The sequence below is a fragment of the Poecilia reticulata genome, linkage group LG1, assembly GCF_000633615.1.
Source record: "Poecilia reticulata strain Guanapo linkage group LG1, Guppy_female_1.0+MT, whole genome shotgun sequence".
Taxonomy (NCBI): domain Eukaryota; kingdom Metazoa; phylum Chordata; class Actinopteri; order Cyprinodontiformes; family Poeciliidae; genus Poecilia; species Poecilia reticulata.
In genome coordinates, this window is record NC_024331.1 from 2,938,322 (window position 1) to 2,956,709 (window position 18,388).

At 38.0% G+C, this 18,388-nt stretch overlaps 1 protein-coding gene and 1 long non-coding RNA gene across 9 annotated transcripts in view; one reads left to right on the forward strand and one right to left on the reverse strand.

Annotated features, from left to right (window-relative positions):
• Positions 1-3,353: 3,353 nt before the first annotated feature.
• LOC103458368 (uncharacterized) lies at positions 3,354-12,749 on the reverse strand. Of its 7 annotated transcripts, none has more exons than XR_532580.1 (9): positions 12,691-12,749; positions 8,711-8,929; positions 8,572-8,626; positions 8,386-8,499; positions 8,161-8,297; positions 6,046-6,133; positions 5,716-5,922; positions 3,970-4,093; positions 3,354-3,898 (listed from the first exon to the last, which is right to left on the reverse strand). It is a non-coding gene; the product is annotated as an uncharacterized LOC103458368 (long non-coding RNA). The 7 variants fall into 7 exon arrangements; XR_001776833.1 differs by lacking the exon at positions 12,691-12,749 and adding an exon at positions 10,279-10,351; XR_532584.1 differs by lacking the exon at positions 12,691-12,749 and adding an exon at positions 9,755-9,875 and having other exon boundaries at positions 8,386-8,485.
• The window catches only part of marchf1 (G patch domain-containing protein 8), a 30,570-nt gene continuing 23,425 nt past the window's right edge, over positions 11,244-18,388 (forward strand). For both annotated transcript variants that reach the window (XM_008399352.2, XM_008399440.2), the window contains exon 1: positions 11,244-11,344. In XM_008399352.2, the coding sequence (XP_008397574.1) occupies positions 11,258-11,344 (87 nt within the window). In that variant the 5' untranslated portion in view covers positions 11,244-11,257. The remainder of the gene's footprint in view (positions 11,345-18,388) is intronic.

Consider the following 18,388-nt stretch of genomic DNA (forward strand, 5'->3'; position numbering starts at 1 on the left):
TGGAATACCATTATAACATGATAAAATCCTCAAAAAAGTATCTTTTATATAACACCAACCCTTCTAAAACTCCGTTATTTAACAGAATGCTTGCTTCATAGAGATGACACAGGATCACAAGTTACTCATTAGAATATTTCTTCTTGGTTGCTGTCCCTACTGAAGCATTTTATTTACACAGAGAATGACCAAACGGCCCAGAGCAGTGGCTCTGCTGGTGTAGTCACTGTGTGAGATGAAATGTGCCATGATGTCTGAATGCTTTGGGAGTCGTCCTTCCGTCCACGCGTGCAAGTGTTGATTGTGATCTGGTGGGTCCGCTCGTTGTGCATCGTTAGAGTGATAGCAGCTCCTGTTGTCATGCCACAAGGTCATCAGTGTTAATTAGGCTCTGCAGTCAGCCGCAGCTTAATTACTCTTAAAACCCTTTATCTCTAATTGCCCAGTGCAATGAACCTTCATATGCAAGGAACGCGGCGAGCTGCCAATACGCAGAAACCAGTTGGACCATTAGTTAGTTTGGACTGAAGCAGAGATTCTTCTCCCTGCAGTTTCTAAACAACAGGATGACCTTCCATCTGATTACGTCCGTCTCTGTGGCAGAGCCTCTCCTCTAGACGGCTGGAGTGACAGAAAGCTCACAGGTCAAAGGGCAAACTTGACAGGGAGCAACGTCCAAACACCAGCCCACACGGACTCACTTATTTAGTTTAGGCGTTTGACTTCTCTGGATGTAGTAAGTCTGTTTCTGGATCTCGTTAGTTGTTCACATCGACATGTTCACCTTCCACCCAATAAAACCTTTCTCTCATCTACCAACCACCCACAGTCCTGATCAGAGGAGCCGGCAGTTTATGAACAATAGAAACATAAGCCTAATGAACAAAAGGTTTTGTTGTTCTGGAGTTAGGACAGCTGGCAGACGGTTAGAGTCAAAAAACGTCAGGAAAACAAGAATTGGTGAAGAACGACGAAATCAGTCAGAACTTTTGACATTTTTGATGAGCTAATATGTGTTGAATGTATCAAATCAATGCTGTTCCAGAAAATGACTTTTACATTTTTATACTTCACATCTAAGGAACGAGATACTTTTTTTGTAACCGTTGTCTCAACTTCTCCACGTTTTCTGACGATTTAAAGATTTCTGGAGTCTTTGGGAGCTTGCAGGACAGCCTATTGCTTAGTATGTGGCAAAAAGTAGGAAACTAGATCAAAAATTAAGATTGGTCAGGATTCATTAACAGTCTCCAGTATATATGATGTAAGCCGTGCATAAAAACAAATTCAAGAAGATCCAGCAAACACTAAAAGATTTTAGTTTTTATCATCTCCAGGTAGATAATTATTCTGAGCTTGATAATCACTTTGTTGAGATCAAAATTTTTATGTTTGGCAGTATTTATAGATTTACCTGTTTTTTGACTGAATGTTGGTAACAGGTAAATTTAAGGTAAATATAAAATTTAAGTCTGGTTCTTTGCAAATTTTTATGCTCACACAACACTGGTCATCTTAGCTTAAGAGTTTGAGATCACAGCTAAGTGGCAAACAAGTAAAAATCAGAAAGGCACTGAACAGAAACCGAGTCATGAACCATCTAAAGTTTAAAGAAAACCTCTAAAACCTTCCAGAAAGTCTGGAAGACTTGCTCAAAACCAAAACGTTACAAGAAGGCCAGACTGGCTGGAAGGAAAATAAAACCAAATTAAGAGTAACACAGGACTTTTGCACAGCGTTTGTCTTTCTGTTCAAACGACCACATAAGGTAATGCTGGCATGCTGTATTTTATTGTCAACATGGAATCCTGATGAATTTGATGAAAATCTAAAGAAGAAAAGGGACAGTTTAATGTGTTTTTCAGGCACTTGGTGACATTTTATAACACAATCAAGTGACTATGTTAACTTCAGTTGTTATAAAAATGTTATATCAAATATGACTTTAAATTTTTTTTACTTAATTTATTGCTTGAAAATTGGGCCTTTGTCTCTTTAAGAAACTCCTGCTCTTCTGCAACTCCTCCGTCTACACTCCTTACCGGTTGATGGCGGTAAGGAGTCTTTTGACAAACCGCGAATGAATCTCAAGAAGAAGGAAAAAAAGAACAAGAGGAAACTGCCTGCAGAAAGTTATAGCTCCTGTTTTAACCCTTTTGAACATATGCTTATGTAATCCATATTACTGAAATACATTAAAAAAAAAAAAAAAAAAAAAAGAAACCACCAAATGTCACGTGAAATGTCTTCTCGGATTGGCTGTCACCGCTTGTTGGAAGAACATTTAGTCATCTGACAAGGGGCTGTCTGCATGTTAGGCGTCTGGCTGCTGCTGTGGCTGCTGGATTTGGCATTTCATTGATTACTCTTCATATTCATTGCTACATATAACTTTACATTTCACTAAGCGGTTAGCTTTTTATCTTTCCCATTTATGTTATCAATTAATTAACTATTTATTTATTTAGTTTAGCTGTTTAAAATATTTTCTTGAGTCGCTGCTATCACGACCGCGGTCCTCCGTTGTAATAATGGATCAATTTAACCATTATATTTACACTGGACCTTGACATTGTGCACACTTATTAATTTGAAAAGATGTGCTCTTCTATTCTGCTATGTTGCCTAATTGATTTTGAGTTTCAGATTTTATTTTTGATTTCATTTTGTGATAAATATGTTAACCGGAAGTAGCATATTTTTGAACTACTTCCGGTAACTGCGCAGTTAAATGTATGAGTTTTCCTAAGGAATGCTGCATTAAAAGCCTCATGATATCTGAACTGGTTGCATAGTTATTTTAAAATGTGTATTTTTGTTTCATTAGTGTTTACCAGTCAGCTGATTTAAATTAAAGATTGGATTTGAAGTGTTGTTTATTGTTTTGGCTATTTTCTGGTCAAGGTTTCTTTTTTTAAATCTACCTTCAAATGAAAATTGAACCGAACCTAACTGAACCAATACCACGCTGTTCTTCTTTATTCCCTTTTGTCCTGGGAAAACACATCTGAACTTTCAAAAATACAGGGAACCACTAGGAACATTGAAAACATATAAAACCACAAATAATTCTGAAACAAAGTCGTGAACAAACTTTTTGAATTAAAATCTGAGACTATGAAACTGTCAAACATTTATAATTTTGAATTTTTGAATTGCATAACAGCTGCTTGGAAAATGTATTTTTTATTTATTTTTTCTTAATTGCGTAGCAAGTACTCTGAAGATTTATTTTAAAGTTTTGAATATTTTTTTGACAAATGCTTTGAATGGCTATTCCTTCCATTGCTGATGAATTGAATTACATATAATTTTGGGTATATTTTTGCCTTCTCAAAATGTATACATTTCCGTTTTTTTCCATCTGCTGTCTTTATTGGTTGTTGTTCACTTTAATTAGGCTCCATAAAGAACTGTTCTTCTGTGTTGAGGTCATTTGTATTCCTTTAGCCTTGCATTGTCCATTGGGCCACTAGTCTGAAGGAGCTGAGTGGGTGAGGTAGAAACTTGGAAACTGCAACTCCAAGGAAGCATTGCTAGGTCCACACAGACATTTTACCCAGCTCAACGGTTGCCACGGGAGATTAAAGGATTTCTCAAACATTCATGAGTGAATCAAGGCAACACGTTATGTTTTTGATTAGAAAATAACATGATGCAAATCTCAAAAAAGTCCATCTTATATAACACTGCCCCTTTAATGAGGGGAGTTTATAGTTCATTGGGCAAAGACAAATTGCTAACTTCTACATAAAACACAGAGAAGCAGGAAGTTGATCTCCAGTCCCAGTTCAGCTCTGATCCCAGCTTTAAGCCTTCTGTCCAGCCTGTTTGGTGATCTCTCTCTGCTTCTTCTTCACTAGTTGTTTTAACTTCTTGTTTTCATATGCAGCATCTTCTGAAAGAGAGTAGTCATAACTTGCATTAGACAGGTTTACATTTGTTGTGGCGGTTTTTATCTATGCTTACCTGTTGGGTCTTCCTCTTTCTGGATGCAGACTGAAGCCAGACTGAACAGGGAGAAGATGACGAAGGCTAAGATGATGAAGGTGAGCTCAAAGCCAGAGAATGGCACTTCCATCTACACAGCTGCCTAAACAGAGCATGAGGTGAAACTGAATCAAAGCTCACAATAAGATACAGAATTAATAACAATAATAATCACAGAATGTCTCTGTGTCGCTTAGACAACCAGGAAGATTTGACTGCTTTTAAGGGGTCAGTATAATGTATTCATCAGACACGTGCTATTTTATAGCACAATGAACTAACTTAAAAGAAAATTGAATTCATGAATGAATGTCTGTGGATTGGGCCTCTGTCTCTTTAAAAACTCCTGCTCTTTCTGAAACTCCGCTTTCAGGAAGTCATCACAACATGGATCTTCTATTAACTATTTAACAATGTTTTTAACAGCTTTGTACTGAGATGAAGCTCCTGCAATGAGCTCAGCTGATGTGCAGTTCCACCAGGTATTTGCTAATTGCTACTGGCTAGTCTGAAGAAGCAGGGCAACACTCCAGGTATGTTTTTAATGTGGGAATAATAAAACATGATGGAATGCTCAAAAAAGTCGATTTTACAGAATGCCCCTTTAAATCAGGTTGAGTTATTTTATCTGGACTCTAATAGAGCTCCAGCTGTGCTTATGATATGATAGAAGCTGAAATGAGGTGATTGTTGCAGTTAATCTTTATGTTTCTATCATAAAGAAACATAAAGACAACTGCCTTGTTGCCATGTTCTATACAAAAAAAATTACTTGAAACTTACATTTTGTAATAAAGAAGATATTTTAAAAACAATTTTACAAAGACGCTTTTCACATTCATTTGTACAAACAATATGAACTATGAGAAAATGAAGTTTTGGTTAAACATTTGGCAATTACTGTGCATGACATGGGGCTTTTTCAAACTGCACTACTCACGTTTCTCCACCAGACTCACGTTTCTCCACCAGAGGGCCTAAAAGAATTCTCTAGTTCGTCGAGGTCTAATTTCAGAAACGCTGTGTATTGTGTACACTGTTTGACAGAAATAGTCATTCCTGGTTTGAAAAGCAAGATTTTAAAACCTCTCTTGCTGATTTAAACCTTTATGTATCCATAAACATTTCAGCAGCGTATTTACATCTCATTACTTCATTGCAGTAAAGTTAGACAAAGTTCAGAAACAGAATGATGTTGTGGTGTAAGAGTCGAGGCAGAACTGAGGGAATAATCTGCTTTAATAAAAGGAAAACACATTTTGTGTCAACTTTTAGCAGACTTTACTCCACTAAGTGACACATTTCAAGGTCAGAACTTCTCGGCAGCGTAAACTTTCAGTACAACACCTCAGCTTCCCTGTCTGTAGTGAACCGGCCTTTTGATGTTGACCAAGTGACACGCTTCAAACATTTAATAAAAAGCCAAAGTCAACTTCAAGCAAAAGGAGGCCACATGAACTGTACCTGTTGCATAAATATTTGATCCCTGAACTCATTCAAACTGTTAGGTATAATCAGGTTAAAGCCTGTTTGCAAACAGGTTCAGCTCTTGAATATCCAACGTGAACAAGTCACACCTTCATAACTATTTGACAGCAAACAGGTCCGACCAGCACACCTTTTTGTTTCAGACATGAGTTTGTTTTATAACCTCCGTAAGCTGAGGATATATCCACTTTTCTCACAAATAAATAAGAATTGTTAGTTTGTTGTTGTTGGACTTACCGATGGGAGATACACACAGGCTGTTCTCCAGGTTCAAAGTTCACAGAGGAATCTGCTGGTGCTGTCTCTGGACATCCTACAGGACGAGCGGCGAGGCGATGCTGTTGTGAGCCACTTAGTTTGAGCACGTGTCTCTTTCTTGCTTTTTTTAGTTGAACAATTTGGCCACTCCTTTGTGCCTCATCCTGGAAGCAGGTTACACTGAGACTGCAAACAAAGCGCGCGCGCACACACACACACACACACACACACACACACACACACACACATGTTCAGAGGTCGGCCTGCAGGCCCGCTTTTATGAACTGATAAGGATTCACGACCACACACCAGGAACAAGCTGAGCTTTTCTCACAAGCTGAGCATTAGCTGCTGAGTCACACCAACATCTCCTGGCTCTTGGTTCTCTCAGTATTTTCTGCAAAAATAAGGGGAAAAAAGTCTTTTTGATGTTGTTTGCTTTCCTTTAAAAAAATAAAAAAAAATAAAAATGTAAAAAATAATTTAAAAAAAAAAGTAAAACCATATTTTATGTCACAGTAAATTTAAGAATTTGAACATACAAATGAATTTATACCATTTTTAAAATAGCTTTACTAAATATTATTGTGGATCTTGGTTTCAAACAATGTAAGGAAATATTCATATTCACAGTTCTATTGTTTGTGAGTGCAGTCAAACAATTAATGCTGTAATTGTTTCCTGTCATTTAATTCATGCTGCACCTTCAAACAAGACACGGGTAGAAAAAAAATGTTTTATTGCCTTCACTGCAATGAAACATTTATTGCAGTGAATAGATGCAATAAATGTATATTTATTCATTGCAATAAATGTGAATAAATGCACATTTATTGGGCATCGGCGCCAGCAGGTGTGTTGAGTTTTCCATGTGTGTTCAGCTCAGTTGTATTCTGTACAGCCGCAGCGTTGTGACTGTAATGTTTTCTAACCTTTTCACTACGACGGCATGTTATGCCATTGTAGACAATGGCAGAAAGAAATTCCTACCAAAACATCAATAATTTTATAGAAAAAAAACTTGGAAAATTCTATTTTAAAAGTACTCAAAAATGTCCATGCTTTTTCTAGAATTATTTTTTTATTTCAAACTTGATTTTTTTTTTCTAGGAAATTGTCTACTTTTCAAACTCAGAAATTTCCAAGTTTTTTCTAAAAAGTTGAGACCGAATTCAAAGTTCTTGAGGTTTTTCTAGACTTTTCAAATCTAGAAATGTTCTTATCTTTTCTTGAATATTTCTGAGATTAGGCAAAAAAATTTTTTCCAGCAAATCTTCAACTTTTCAAACTATCATATCAGAAAACAATAAAATGCATCAGCACTTTAATGCTGCACGTAGCTGAAGCTGCAATGTCAAACCATGAACATGTCATCTATGTTTGCTGCTGACTGAAAGAAAAAAAAGATGAACCATTTGAAACAGACCCATCATAGATTCCCTGAATGGCCTGCAGCAATTATTAGTAATTTATAGCCAAACCAAACCAAATGTTGTACAGCAACACATATATTCACATTTTAACAACACAAACTAGATTGTTTTTCTCAATATTCCTGCCCTAACATCGCCACTTTTACTTACTAGAGTAGAAATATGTTTTTTTCCCCACAGTTGAGAAAATTTGATGTGCCAACAGCAAAGCAACAGGCAAATTAAAACATGCAGACAATGTTTTAATTGTACTTAACTTATTTTTTGTGAAGTACTGTTCAGGCTAGTTTACATGAACTTCTGGCAATTTATTTATGCCTGTCAACAAATAAATTTTAAGAACAAAATATATCCATAAAAAACAAAATTCATTTTGAAGTTTCAGGCGTTTCCTTTTCTTTTTTTTATTAAAGATCCACCTAAATTATGCATGATTTGCTGATTTCACCTAATATGTTGGATTTTTTTTCAGTTTTAGTTTTCTACAAAATGTATTATTATTACACTGTAACTTTAAGTTATAGTTAATATTCATGCCCTCGGATGTTTTAGATTTAAGTTACCTTTTTGTTTTACCGATGTGTTTCATATTTCTATAAGTAATTTAAATGTCATGTAAAATGACCTGGAAAGTCCTCACCAAAGATAAATAAAATAAATACCAGTGGAAACACAGTGAGCCGTTATGAGAAGGGTTTGGCTGCTTTGACGCCAAGGAATATGTTTCCATATAAATTGTTTCCTATCTGTTTCTTTATTTAAACAAAATGGAAATTATGACACATTTTAAAACGTTTTCTTTTCAGTATTGCTGCTGTACATTGCTTTGTTTTTTGAAACTTGCTTATCTCATTTCCTATATAAAAAAAACTATTCTTGGTTGAATTTAGATTAAATCTAAATCTGCCAGGGGTCTGGATATTTTGGGGGGTTTGGGGAAACAAAAAAACACACATATACTCAACACGTGTGTGTTTCCCTGCAGCCTCACCTTTAGTTTGCGGACAGTCCTCGCTGATCATCCCAGCGAGTGTGAAGAGCGCAAAAACCAGGATGGAGAACATGATGGTCCACGCCTCGAGTTGGGTTATCAGAGAGGCCATGGAGCCGGAGTCGCCTCCTCACCGGCTGTGTGTTCACAGTCACAACACTGAAATCAGCAGCGCTGCACAAAGGTGAGGTCCCACCTTCACATTAATCAGAGTTAAACACTTACCTGCTGTGTCACGGGGGAGAATCGGCTGATCACAAAGCGGCTGCACTCTCTGCTTTGCGTTCCTCTTTCTGCCCTCCTCTCTCTGACACTGCTGCAAAGGCTGTGAAGAGCTGACTGACATCAAAAGGTGTCAAGTTTAAGTGGCGTCGTATTAACTCTAATTATTTATGGGGACCTGTGACTCACTGTGACGATGTGTTAAAACAGACGATTGAACTCATAGCTGAGTTCTCGCTGAATTCTGGGGGTTTTGAGGATCCGGAAGCAAAAGTAAAACCATTATTTTATTTATTTTTTGTTCTTTTAAAGTTTAAGGTTCTGATACCTGTTCTGTTACTCTGCTGCTGATGTGCTGAGATGATTTGCACCAAAGCGCATTAGTGCGGTCGGTGACCACAGGTTTTGGCGGGTTTGCTTTTTTAGCATTAAACCACAGTGAGTCCACACAGACTTCTCTTTTTGTCTTCCTGGGGTTTTGTCATTTTGCGTCTCTGCACATCGACGTGTCTGTAAGCATGCACTGTAGAGTCGGAGGGCTTTTGTCCTGGAAATTACACGGACAGAAAAAAGGTTGCAAATCTGAAGAGAGTCACTAATGTTGAAAATACACACGCACAGAAAACCAGTAAAAATAATAATAATAAAATAGATCTTTAGCACTTTAATGTCAACAGCCTGTCAGAAACACAATTTGTTTCAATTTCTTCTGTAAAAAAAAAAGAGCCAAAAGTAAAACAATGACAGAAGGGAAAGTAAAGTTTTAGCACAAATGAGGTGATTCCAAAAAAAAACTTTGGTTTTCTTTAATTCATATGTCTTAAAGTCATAAGTTTCAGATGCTGTTTTACGCCATGTGATTATTATTATTATTATTATTATTATTATTATTATTATTATTATTATTATTATTATCATATTGTACTTTTAATAAGACATCCTAATACAATTGAAAGAAAAGAACAGAAACTGGGAAATAAAACTGAAAAACAAAACAAAGAAAAACTGCAAGTCTTGCTTTATGACTCAATGGAGGTGAAATGGTTTAGTTCAGGAAATCAGACTCACAAAGTGTTTTTTACTTTGAATTTGCAGCAAGCGAATAAAAAGTGATTAAGTTGATCAGGGTGAAGCAGAAATGTCTTAAAGGGACAACATTACATATTTCTCAGACACATAGCGCCATTTTATAGCACAATCACACATTGTGCTATAATGTGTGATTATAGCACAATAATCACACATTAACTGTAAACTTCAGTTGTTATAAAAATGCTACATATATGAAGTATGACTTATAAGAAATTTGACTTCATAATTTAAAACCTTAAAATTGGTACTTCGTTTCTTTAAAGTCTTTTTGAAACTCTACCTTCAGGAAGTCATCACGTCACTCCTCAATTAGCCATATAACAACATTTTACCAGCTTTGCACTAAGTAGCTCCTATAACGAGCTCAGCACATGCACAGTTACAGCAGGTGTTTGCTAATTGCTGCTGGCTAGTCTGAAGGAGCTGAGTGGGAGGGCTGCTCTGTGATGGGGAAGCTTGGAAGTTGCAGCTCTGAGGAGAAGCTTTGTCCTTGTAGGCTAGGTCCACCCAGGCATTTTGCACAGCTGAATGGTTGCCATGGAGATTAAATGATTTCTCAAGCATGCAACAAAGAATCAGACCAACACTCCAGATATGTTTTTGCTTTGATCATTATAACGTGATCAAAGATGTAAAGCTCAATCAATTTTACATGATACTTCCCCTTTTAATCAATTACATTTCAGTTCACTGTGAGGCATTAGAGCAGCTTCAGGTCAAAAACTTAACAGTTCTCACCATAAAAAAAAACATAAATTTTACCAATGGGTTGTAAGAAAATAATAGAAGTGATTTACTCATCACCAGTTGTTCCGGACTTTTTCCTCGATATCCAGTTTGGACGTTTGAACATGAAGTTTGAGAACCCCAGGTTTACTTCACAACTAGTAACATTTGTAAAAGGCAAACTATGAAAATGTTTACATCTGTTTATTTTTGGGACAGTGTATGCCTCCCAACCCCGGAACCACTGCTGTGTCAGCCATCCCTTTAACTCTCCCACGTTCCTATTATGTCAGTCACAATCCTCATGACCTGAGCCAGTCGCAAAACAGGATCCACCCTTCATCATCCTTCATCATCCTCACACGCTTCAGCAGCACTCTCTGATCGGGTTGATTTTTCACTTTGTGTCCGGTTGGATGTTCCTGTATTCCTCGCTCTAACCTGGAGGAGGACGGAGGTGTTTAATGTCTGTCAGCATATTGCTGCACCGCAGGGAGTCTGAGCAGTGTGTGTGTGTGAGAGAGACTGCTGTCCATGTGAACAAGCTGTGTAAGCTTATTAGCTCCACCGCTGGTCAGAGGAGCAGATTGGGGTTAGTCTAAGCCTTAATCCTCGTGAACCTTATGCCAGTTATACAGGAAGCACGACAGAGACCTTAGCCCCGCCACCTCCTCACAGCCACAGACTGCTCACAGACCCACGCGTCACAACAACACGCGCCGTCCCTGCTGTCTTGTTTACCACTTTACTGGAAGTGGAGGGGGTTGTGGAGGAAGGGGAGCGAACGGCACACACTGTTGAGTAGTTCCCCAGTAGCCATGACGACCTCACACCCCACCATCCTCAGAACTGTCCTTGTTGCCTCGGTGACCTGATCCCGTTTTGTCTCCATCCCTCCGATGATCCGGATTGGGTCGATAAGGGAGCGCAATCCGGCAGCCGGCGTCTGGTCTTCTCCAAGCAGCAGCCTCCGGTCCAGGAGCGGGGAGGCGATCCATGATGGGAATGCTGGGAGCGCTGTGGGAGTAGCACCGGAACGTTGCCTGGAAACAGCAGCATGCCAGTACAGCAGATAACTGTGGTCCCGGCAAGAGAGACGGCCGGCAACGGAAAGAGCGCCCCTCGCTCCAAAGAAAAGAACGAGGTGAGATCCTGACCCACACCAACACCAGCAGAACTCACAGAAACAGTTCAACTCCGCTCACATTCCAGTCATCTGGATTTCCTGGTGGCAGGGATCTAAAACACGTTCAGTATTTATATATTTTTTTTCCTTCAATTATCAGCTGTCTACTTCTTACTCTCCTGGTTGTGTGATGGAGATGTACGGAAACCTTCCTAGCCTTAAAACAGCAGCGGCCCTATCACAACTCGAAACAAAGTAGTCCCAGAGTGTCAAAGAACTCTGCTTCAAGAAACCTCATGTTATGAAAAATGCATGAAGCTACAAAGTGATTTAATGTGGCAGCACAACGGAAACCTGAGGTCACAGATTTCCTGGAACGTTTGTGTTGTAAGCGCTCTGCTGATGGCACTCCTGATACACACTGTGCTGTGGTTGATTTGTATCTAGATCAGAGTGCAGGGTGGCTCGCCGTGTTTTCGTTCGCAGCTTTGATATCAGATGTCACACCGCAGAAGTAAGCTACGTCTGACCGTTGGATAGCAAAGCTGCTAAAGAATATTTAGGGCTTTCATAACTGTTGATGCAATCCCAACCTACTTCTATGTACTTCTGTGCTGAAGCAGGCCAAATAGTCAGAGATTAAAATGTATTTTTAAACAAGCTAAGACAATTCACAGACAACAATAGACTAAAAATAACTTCCTGTCCTGGTTCCCAGGTTTTAGCTCTCGCTTTCCCTCCAACAGCAGGCAGCTGATCCTATTGGATGCCGATTTAGAGTTAGAAAAAGTGGACCAATGATATCACCAACTGAGTCTTTGCTTAAGTTTGTCCTTTTTGCTTAAGCTGCTACTGTATCGTTTCTCATTGTGTTTTAGCGAAAATACATTTTACAAGAAAATCAAAAATGAAACATATTGTACGAAAACATGAAATCCTGTTACATCTGCAGTCAGTTATGACCTGAATCACACAGTAACCTGAATCTCCCTCCAATGACAGCAACTTCAAGCACTTAGCACACTGAGGCAAATGAATGAGAGCAGACAGAGCGTCGGCATAGCCTAGCATGAGCTAAAGTAATGTGATCATTGGATCACTGCTCCCACATCTGAGTAATATGTAGGTGTTTTATGATTTTTAGAAGAACCTGAAGGTAATAGAAAGTAGTAAAAATATGAACTCCCCATGGTCACAGTCACCTTTTACTGTGATATTTCATCTGAGTCAAAATATTTTTCTTATTATTCTTATCCATTTTTATCTCATTTATGCTGTATCATTTAAAGGGACAGCATTATGTAAAACTTACTATTTTGAGCTTTACACCATGTTATAATGTTATTCCTTCATCAAAAACATACCTGAAGTGTTGCCGTAATTATTTCATGCACGTTTGAGAAATCTTTTAATCTCCATGGCAACCATTCAGCAGTGCAAAACACTTGGAGGAACCTAGTGCCGCCTTGGAGATGAAATTCCTCCTCTGAGCTGCGGTTTCCAAGCTTCTGCCTCACAGAACAGCTCTCCCCTGCGACTCCCCTGCTCAGCTCCTACTGACTGGCCAGCAGCAATTAGCAAACATCTGGTGGAACTGAGCTCTTTTTAGGAGCTACTTCTCAGAGCAACACTGGTAAAAATGCTGCTAAAGGGCTAATAGAGGAGCCATGTTGTGATGTCTTCCTGAAGATGGAGTTTCAGAAGGAGCAGAAGCTTTTAAAGAGACAGAGGGCCAATTTCTAGTTGTTAAATTACAAAGTCAAATTTCTTTTAAGTCATATTTGACATATAGAGGACTTTATAGCAAATGAAGGTACCGTATCTACACTCTTAAGAAATAATCCTGTAAATTTACAGTAACATACTGGCAGCTATAGACGCCAGAAGTTTACTGTAAATCCACAGAAGCTGTACCGTAATTAATCCTGACGGCAGATTACCGTTCTGTGAAAGAACGGTAAAATACTGGCGTCTGTAGCTGCCAGTAGTTTACCGTTTTTTCAAAAGAACGGTAATCTACCGTTTTTCTGAAAGAACGATAAAAAAAATACTGGTAGCTACAGACGCCAGGTTTTTTTTTTTTTTTTTTTTTTTGCACAGTAAGCGATGAGAGCGCCGTGTGCTCATTCAGCTTATGTAACAGCATAACCCCAGCTCTGTCACATTAACAATAGTTTTTTTTTTTTTTTTTTTTTTACCTTTCTTTCAGAAAAACGGTAAAAATAAAAATAAAAATGCTGGCGTCTGTAGAGACCAGTATTTTACTGTACATTTACCTTTTCAATTCTGTAATTACCTTTTAAAGTGGTGTACTGTAAGTAAATACTGTAATGACGCCAACACACCGCAGACGTAGTACCGCCAACAGGGTTTATTAGAAATAAGAGGCTGCAGCTGCGCCTCTAACAAACCGTTACACTCAACTGAATAACACACACTGAACTCTCCGCTCTTCCGGTGTTCTGTCAGCATCGGTCCAGGTCCTCCCGCTCCCCTGATCCCTCGCCCACATGACAGGTCCATCACATGTGAGTGGGAGTCAGCAGTCAGACCGGGGAATCCCATAACACTCTACACATAACAGTGATCACAATGCAACTGATGACAAATACACATAACCATATGGAGCCCAGCAGAACTAAAATACAGAATCGTTAAAATACTACGGTGGCCGACAGGTGCAAACGCACAGCAAACACGAGAAAAACAAATACAACAAAGAAACGACGCAAACAAAAAATACATGCAAAAAAATATATAAAAATAAGTGTTCCAGACCACTAGAGCTTTGTGTCCGAATTCAGGGTCTGCATCCTTTCAAGCTCATTCTTTCTTGGGCTTGAGAAACGACCCGGTCTACGGAAACGGGGTCCTGCGAAGGCAAAGCATCGCAGAGAGAAGCTGTAGCCTTCAGCTAGCTGCCTAGCCTCCACCTCGGCGTTGTGTTGCTTAGCAGCCGTGACACAACATGATTTAAACAATGTTTGTAGGCGAGAATGTAGATGTACAAATCTCACATTTCTGCTCGGTTCATCAGTGCATCACCTAATTGCAATATCTGTCCGACGTTTTCAGAGACGTCTGCTCCCGCTGTATTAACACGCAGCTCCCCTCGCCTGCTGCCAGCTGGTCCAGGTTTAGTATAACCACGGGAGAACACCTGACTCATTTGGGCTTTCCCAAAACACATATATTAAGTGAGGTAACATCTAGTTGTAATATTTTGGTTCACTCAAATATTTAATATATTCCTGAGCAAATCGGTTTGACTGATTAAAGTCTAAAAACATATTAGTACAGTACAGTCTAGTTTTACGATAGAACATTAATACCTAACCCAGTGTAAGCTTCTTAGAAGTGCTACAATTGGTGCGGTTCTAAAATGCATAATCAGAACTTCACATAACAGAAGAGGATGTGATAACAGTCAGAACAGAATTTTTATTTAAAGGCACCACTCAAACCACATATTTCCAGTATATTCAAACATTCAAAATAAATAACACATAACCATTCCTCAGAGAACTGGTAAAAAAAAAATAGGCCTTCAAAGTCAATATATAGTTTCACTAACACTGGAATAAAAATTGAAGACTTTCAGTTTACAGCGACATAAACTGGGTTTAACTCATTAATTTCTACAATCTTATGAACATAACACAGTTCTTAAAGAAATATCCATGCTTTGGTTATCACTAAACAAATCAAAGAAAAATTACTTCCAAAATCTAAAATTCAACATGGCTGAAATAATGTGGAATTCTAGAATTTACAGAGTATTAAAATGTGAACTATTAATGGTTTTCAAGAGTCCAAGTGACACTTACTTTATTAGATGCAGATGAAGGCACCGTCCAACATGGAAAAAGAAAAGACAATATAATTTAGATYCTAAATAATATGGAAACAGAAATATTTCAAAGAAAAGAAAAGGACAACAACTAACCTGAATGAGATGCCACTCAAAGTCCATCAGGTTTTTGATGAAGGTGGAAACCTGAACATTGACTGTCACTTTTTCTTTTGAATGGTCTTTCCAGTGTTTTTGGATACCATCTTCCCATGACCGGCTTTTGTGCCCCTTTCTGGGTCAATCGCAATGGAGGGACTAAAAGCCAAAATCAAAAGTGGGAAAATTCCTGAAAATATAAATAGTGTGGCATTCTGAATACAGCTGGTACAATATATAAATAAAGTTGTTTTTAATTACGTGAAGAGAAAACATCACCACCTTTGTCAAATGTTAATCATAACTTGCTTTAAAACCATGTCATTGTGAAAATAAATAAATAAATACAGGAATGGTTTTACCGTTGAATGAACCAAAGTCTTGGCTGCCTCATTGGAGGCTGAAGATGAAGATGGACAACACTGTCCTGTCTGGAATGTTGGCTGGACTCTCTCAAAGACAATATGGCCTTCAATGCTGACCATGCAGAAAACTGCTTGCCACAGGGACTGTAATAAACCAAGTCATTAATTGGAAGAACATAAAACAAATCCTCTTATTGATACAGTATGCTATGCATTTAAATGATCATCATAATAAATAGTGTCCACCCTATCAGGTAAAGTAAAAGCAARGATCTTAAACTCCTCAATTGTCGTGCAAGTCACATCAATGCTGAAAACTGTAGGCTGGATTAATGTACAGAGGTTGTAGAGGAATTTGTACTGAAGGTGAAGWGTGCTTTCAAAGTTCATCAAAAGCTACCTTGGATGATCTTGTGAAGTGTCTTTRGTGCTGCTCTTGTTTTCACCAACATGCAGGAGAATGGGCTGTCCTGGTTGCACAGCAATGAGGAAGGTTTAAACGCTGGCCTGCATCTTGGACATAATGATAAGACAAATAATAAAAATTATTAAATATATTTAGTAGCACAGCTACATTCASATAGCAAACAAAGACAATGAGAAAGTGCTTCTACAAAGCAGAATCATTAGAATAACCACATACCTGCACATATCTGAAAACATAGTCCACAGTTTGACATGAGCTGTTTTGGATTCTTCTTGTGGCCTTTGGCTGTAGGACGAAGCACATGAACCAACAGAAGAATGCCTGGTTTTCCCAGCCTGGAGGAACAACAGGATAAATAGCAGAAACATTAGGATAATAAATACAGATTTTAAAGAGAAGTGAGCAAAACTAACCAGACCCACCAAAATACTTTGTCCACCCGGTTTACCCTGKAGAGCATTTTTACCACCTACAACATAAAGCATAAAAATGTCAGAAATAATTACCATGAGCACAACTCAGACATTAGGCATTATAGAAATTASTCAGCTTATAGAAGCATTCTGGAGAGGATTTCTTCTACCAACCTGTCAGAAGAAATGTGYTGAAGTCATCATAACAGGCTTCAGTCACCAACATGAAGTACTAATGAAGAAAAAAAGAGTCAGCCAATGTCATTATTTATTATAATTCTTATTTATAGAGACAAAAACATTTTGGCTTAGCTTTGCTCGCATAGATCAAACCACCGGTCCAGCACAGCCACTCTCCCCATTATGCCATCTATAGCCGAAAACTTCAAGAAAACGACTCCGCAGCTAAATAMTGTTAACTCAAACGGCCTTTCTGACAGTTTTAATATTCGTTTAACCAGCCGACACCCCGTGCTACACCTGCTTGGCTAGCTTTAGCTGCTAACAAAATAATAAACCGAGGGTGCTCACGTCAAGTCCTCGAGAAGTCCTGCAACTTTTCGATGTATCTTTACTCCAACAGACCAGGATCAGCTCTGAACGGACCTGCTAACCAGCTTTTCATTTGATTCAGGTGTGTTAATGGGAGCAGGAAAGCATCTGAAAGTTGCAGGATAGCAGCTCTCAGGGACTGGACTTGAGCGCCCCTGTACTGAACAGTTGTACCGCAATATTAAAACAAATAAACTTACGTTAAGCATAAGTTGATACTGTTGCGCAAACAGAAAGTTAATGCATTCATTAAAAATAATCAAAATCAAAAACCAGTGATTCTTGAGAATAGGGACAAAACAGGTCCTACGGATAAAGCACAAAATCTGAATAAAATATACACAAAATATAATTTTTTCAAATATCTGACTAAACTAAGCTGGGTCATGTGAGCACAACAATGTATGTTTTCCTGGTGTTTGCTGAATATTTTTTTTATTTCAAACATTGTAGTCGGTGGATGATGCCTGTAAAATCCCTTGTCCAGGAGCAGAACTCAATACATTATAAGAGTTTAAAACAATTAAAGAAATACAACAATTATACATTATGACAATTAAGTATATAAATAATTATAAAAGTATCAATAAATTGAATTAAAAATCATTTTTAGATATTTTCCAACTCCGTTGAAATTTGTCCCTTGTTTTTGTCAACACCATCAGACATGAAAAGAATGTAAAAAAATAAAATAAAAAATCAGGCATTATTGGGGGGCACCAGAACTTCTGAGGACCCCATGACCTCTTCCTTTCTCTTCCTTTGCTAGGCGGGCTAGTTAGCTCTGGTTAGCTTGTGTTATTCTTTAGTTTTTTCTTCAGTTTTATTCTTAAGTTGCTTGTCACAACCATGATGTGTCAACTCCATAAGTGACAATTTTCAAAACTGTGATGAAATTTTGTGAAATAAAAGCTTAATTTTGGTATAATGTAAGGATTTCATGGACCTGATGAGCTACAATATGGCCTCCTTCAGAATAACATCATATAAATTGAGGTAGTTTGGCATTTCGTCAACTCTGTCAGATGTCAACTCCATCAGAGTTTTTGTGACTCTTTCAGTGAAATTGTTGAGAAATCTCACTTAAATGTGCAATTAATTAATTTTAATGTATTTTACATAAATTGCATTACTTCACATGTATCAAGTTTTTCATTTTACTCACTAGTTTGTCACCACCTTCAGTTCTGWGTCAACTCCGTCAGATGGACTTTTTGTTGTTTTTTGTTTTAAATAATATTTATTTTGTTTCTTGAGAAGCATTTGTCTGTAAAATGAGTAAAAATATCACTAATAGGGTATTTTAAAAATCATTTTATATTTATTTTTGTCAGATGGTGATGACAAAGTTCTGGG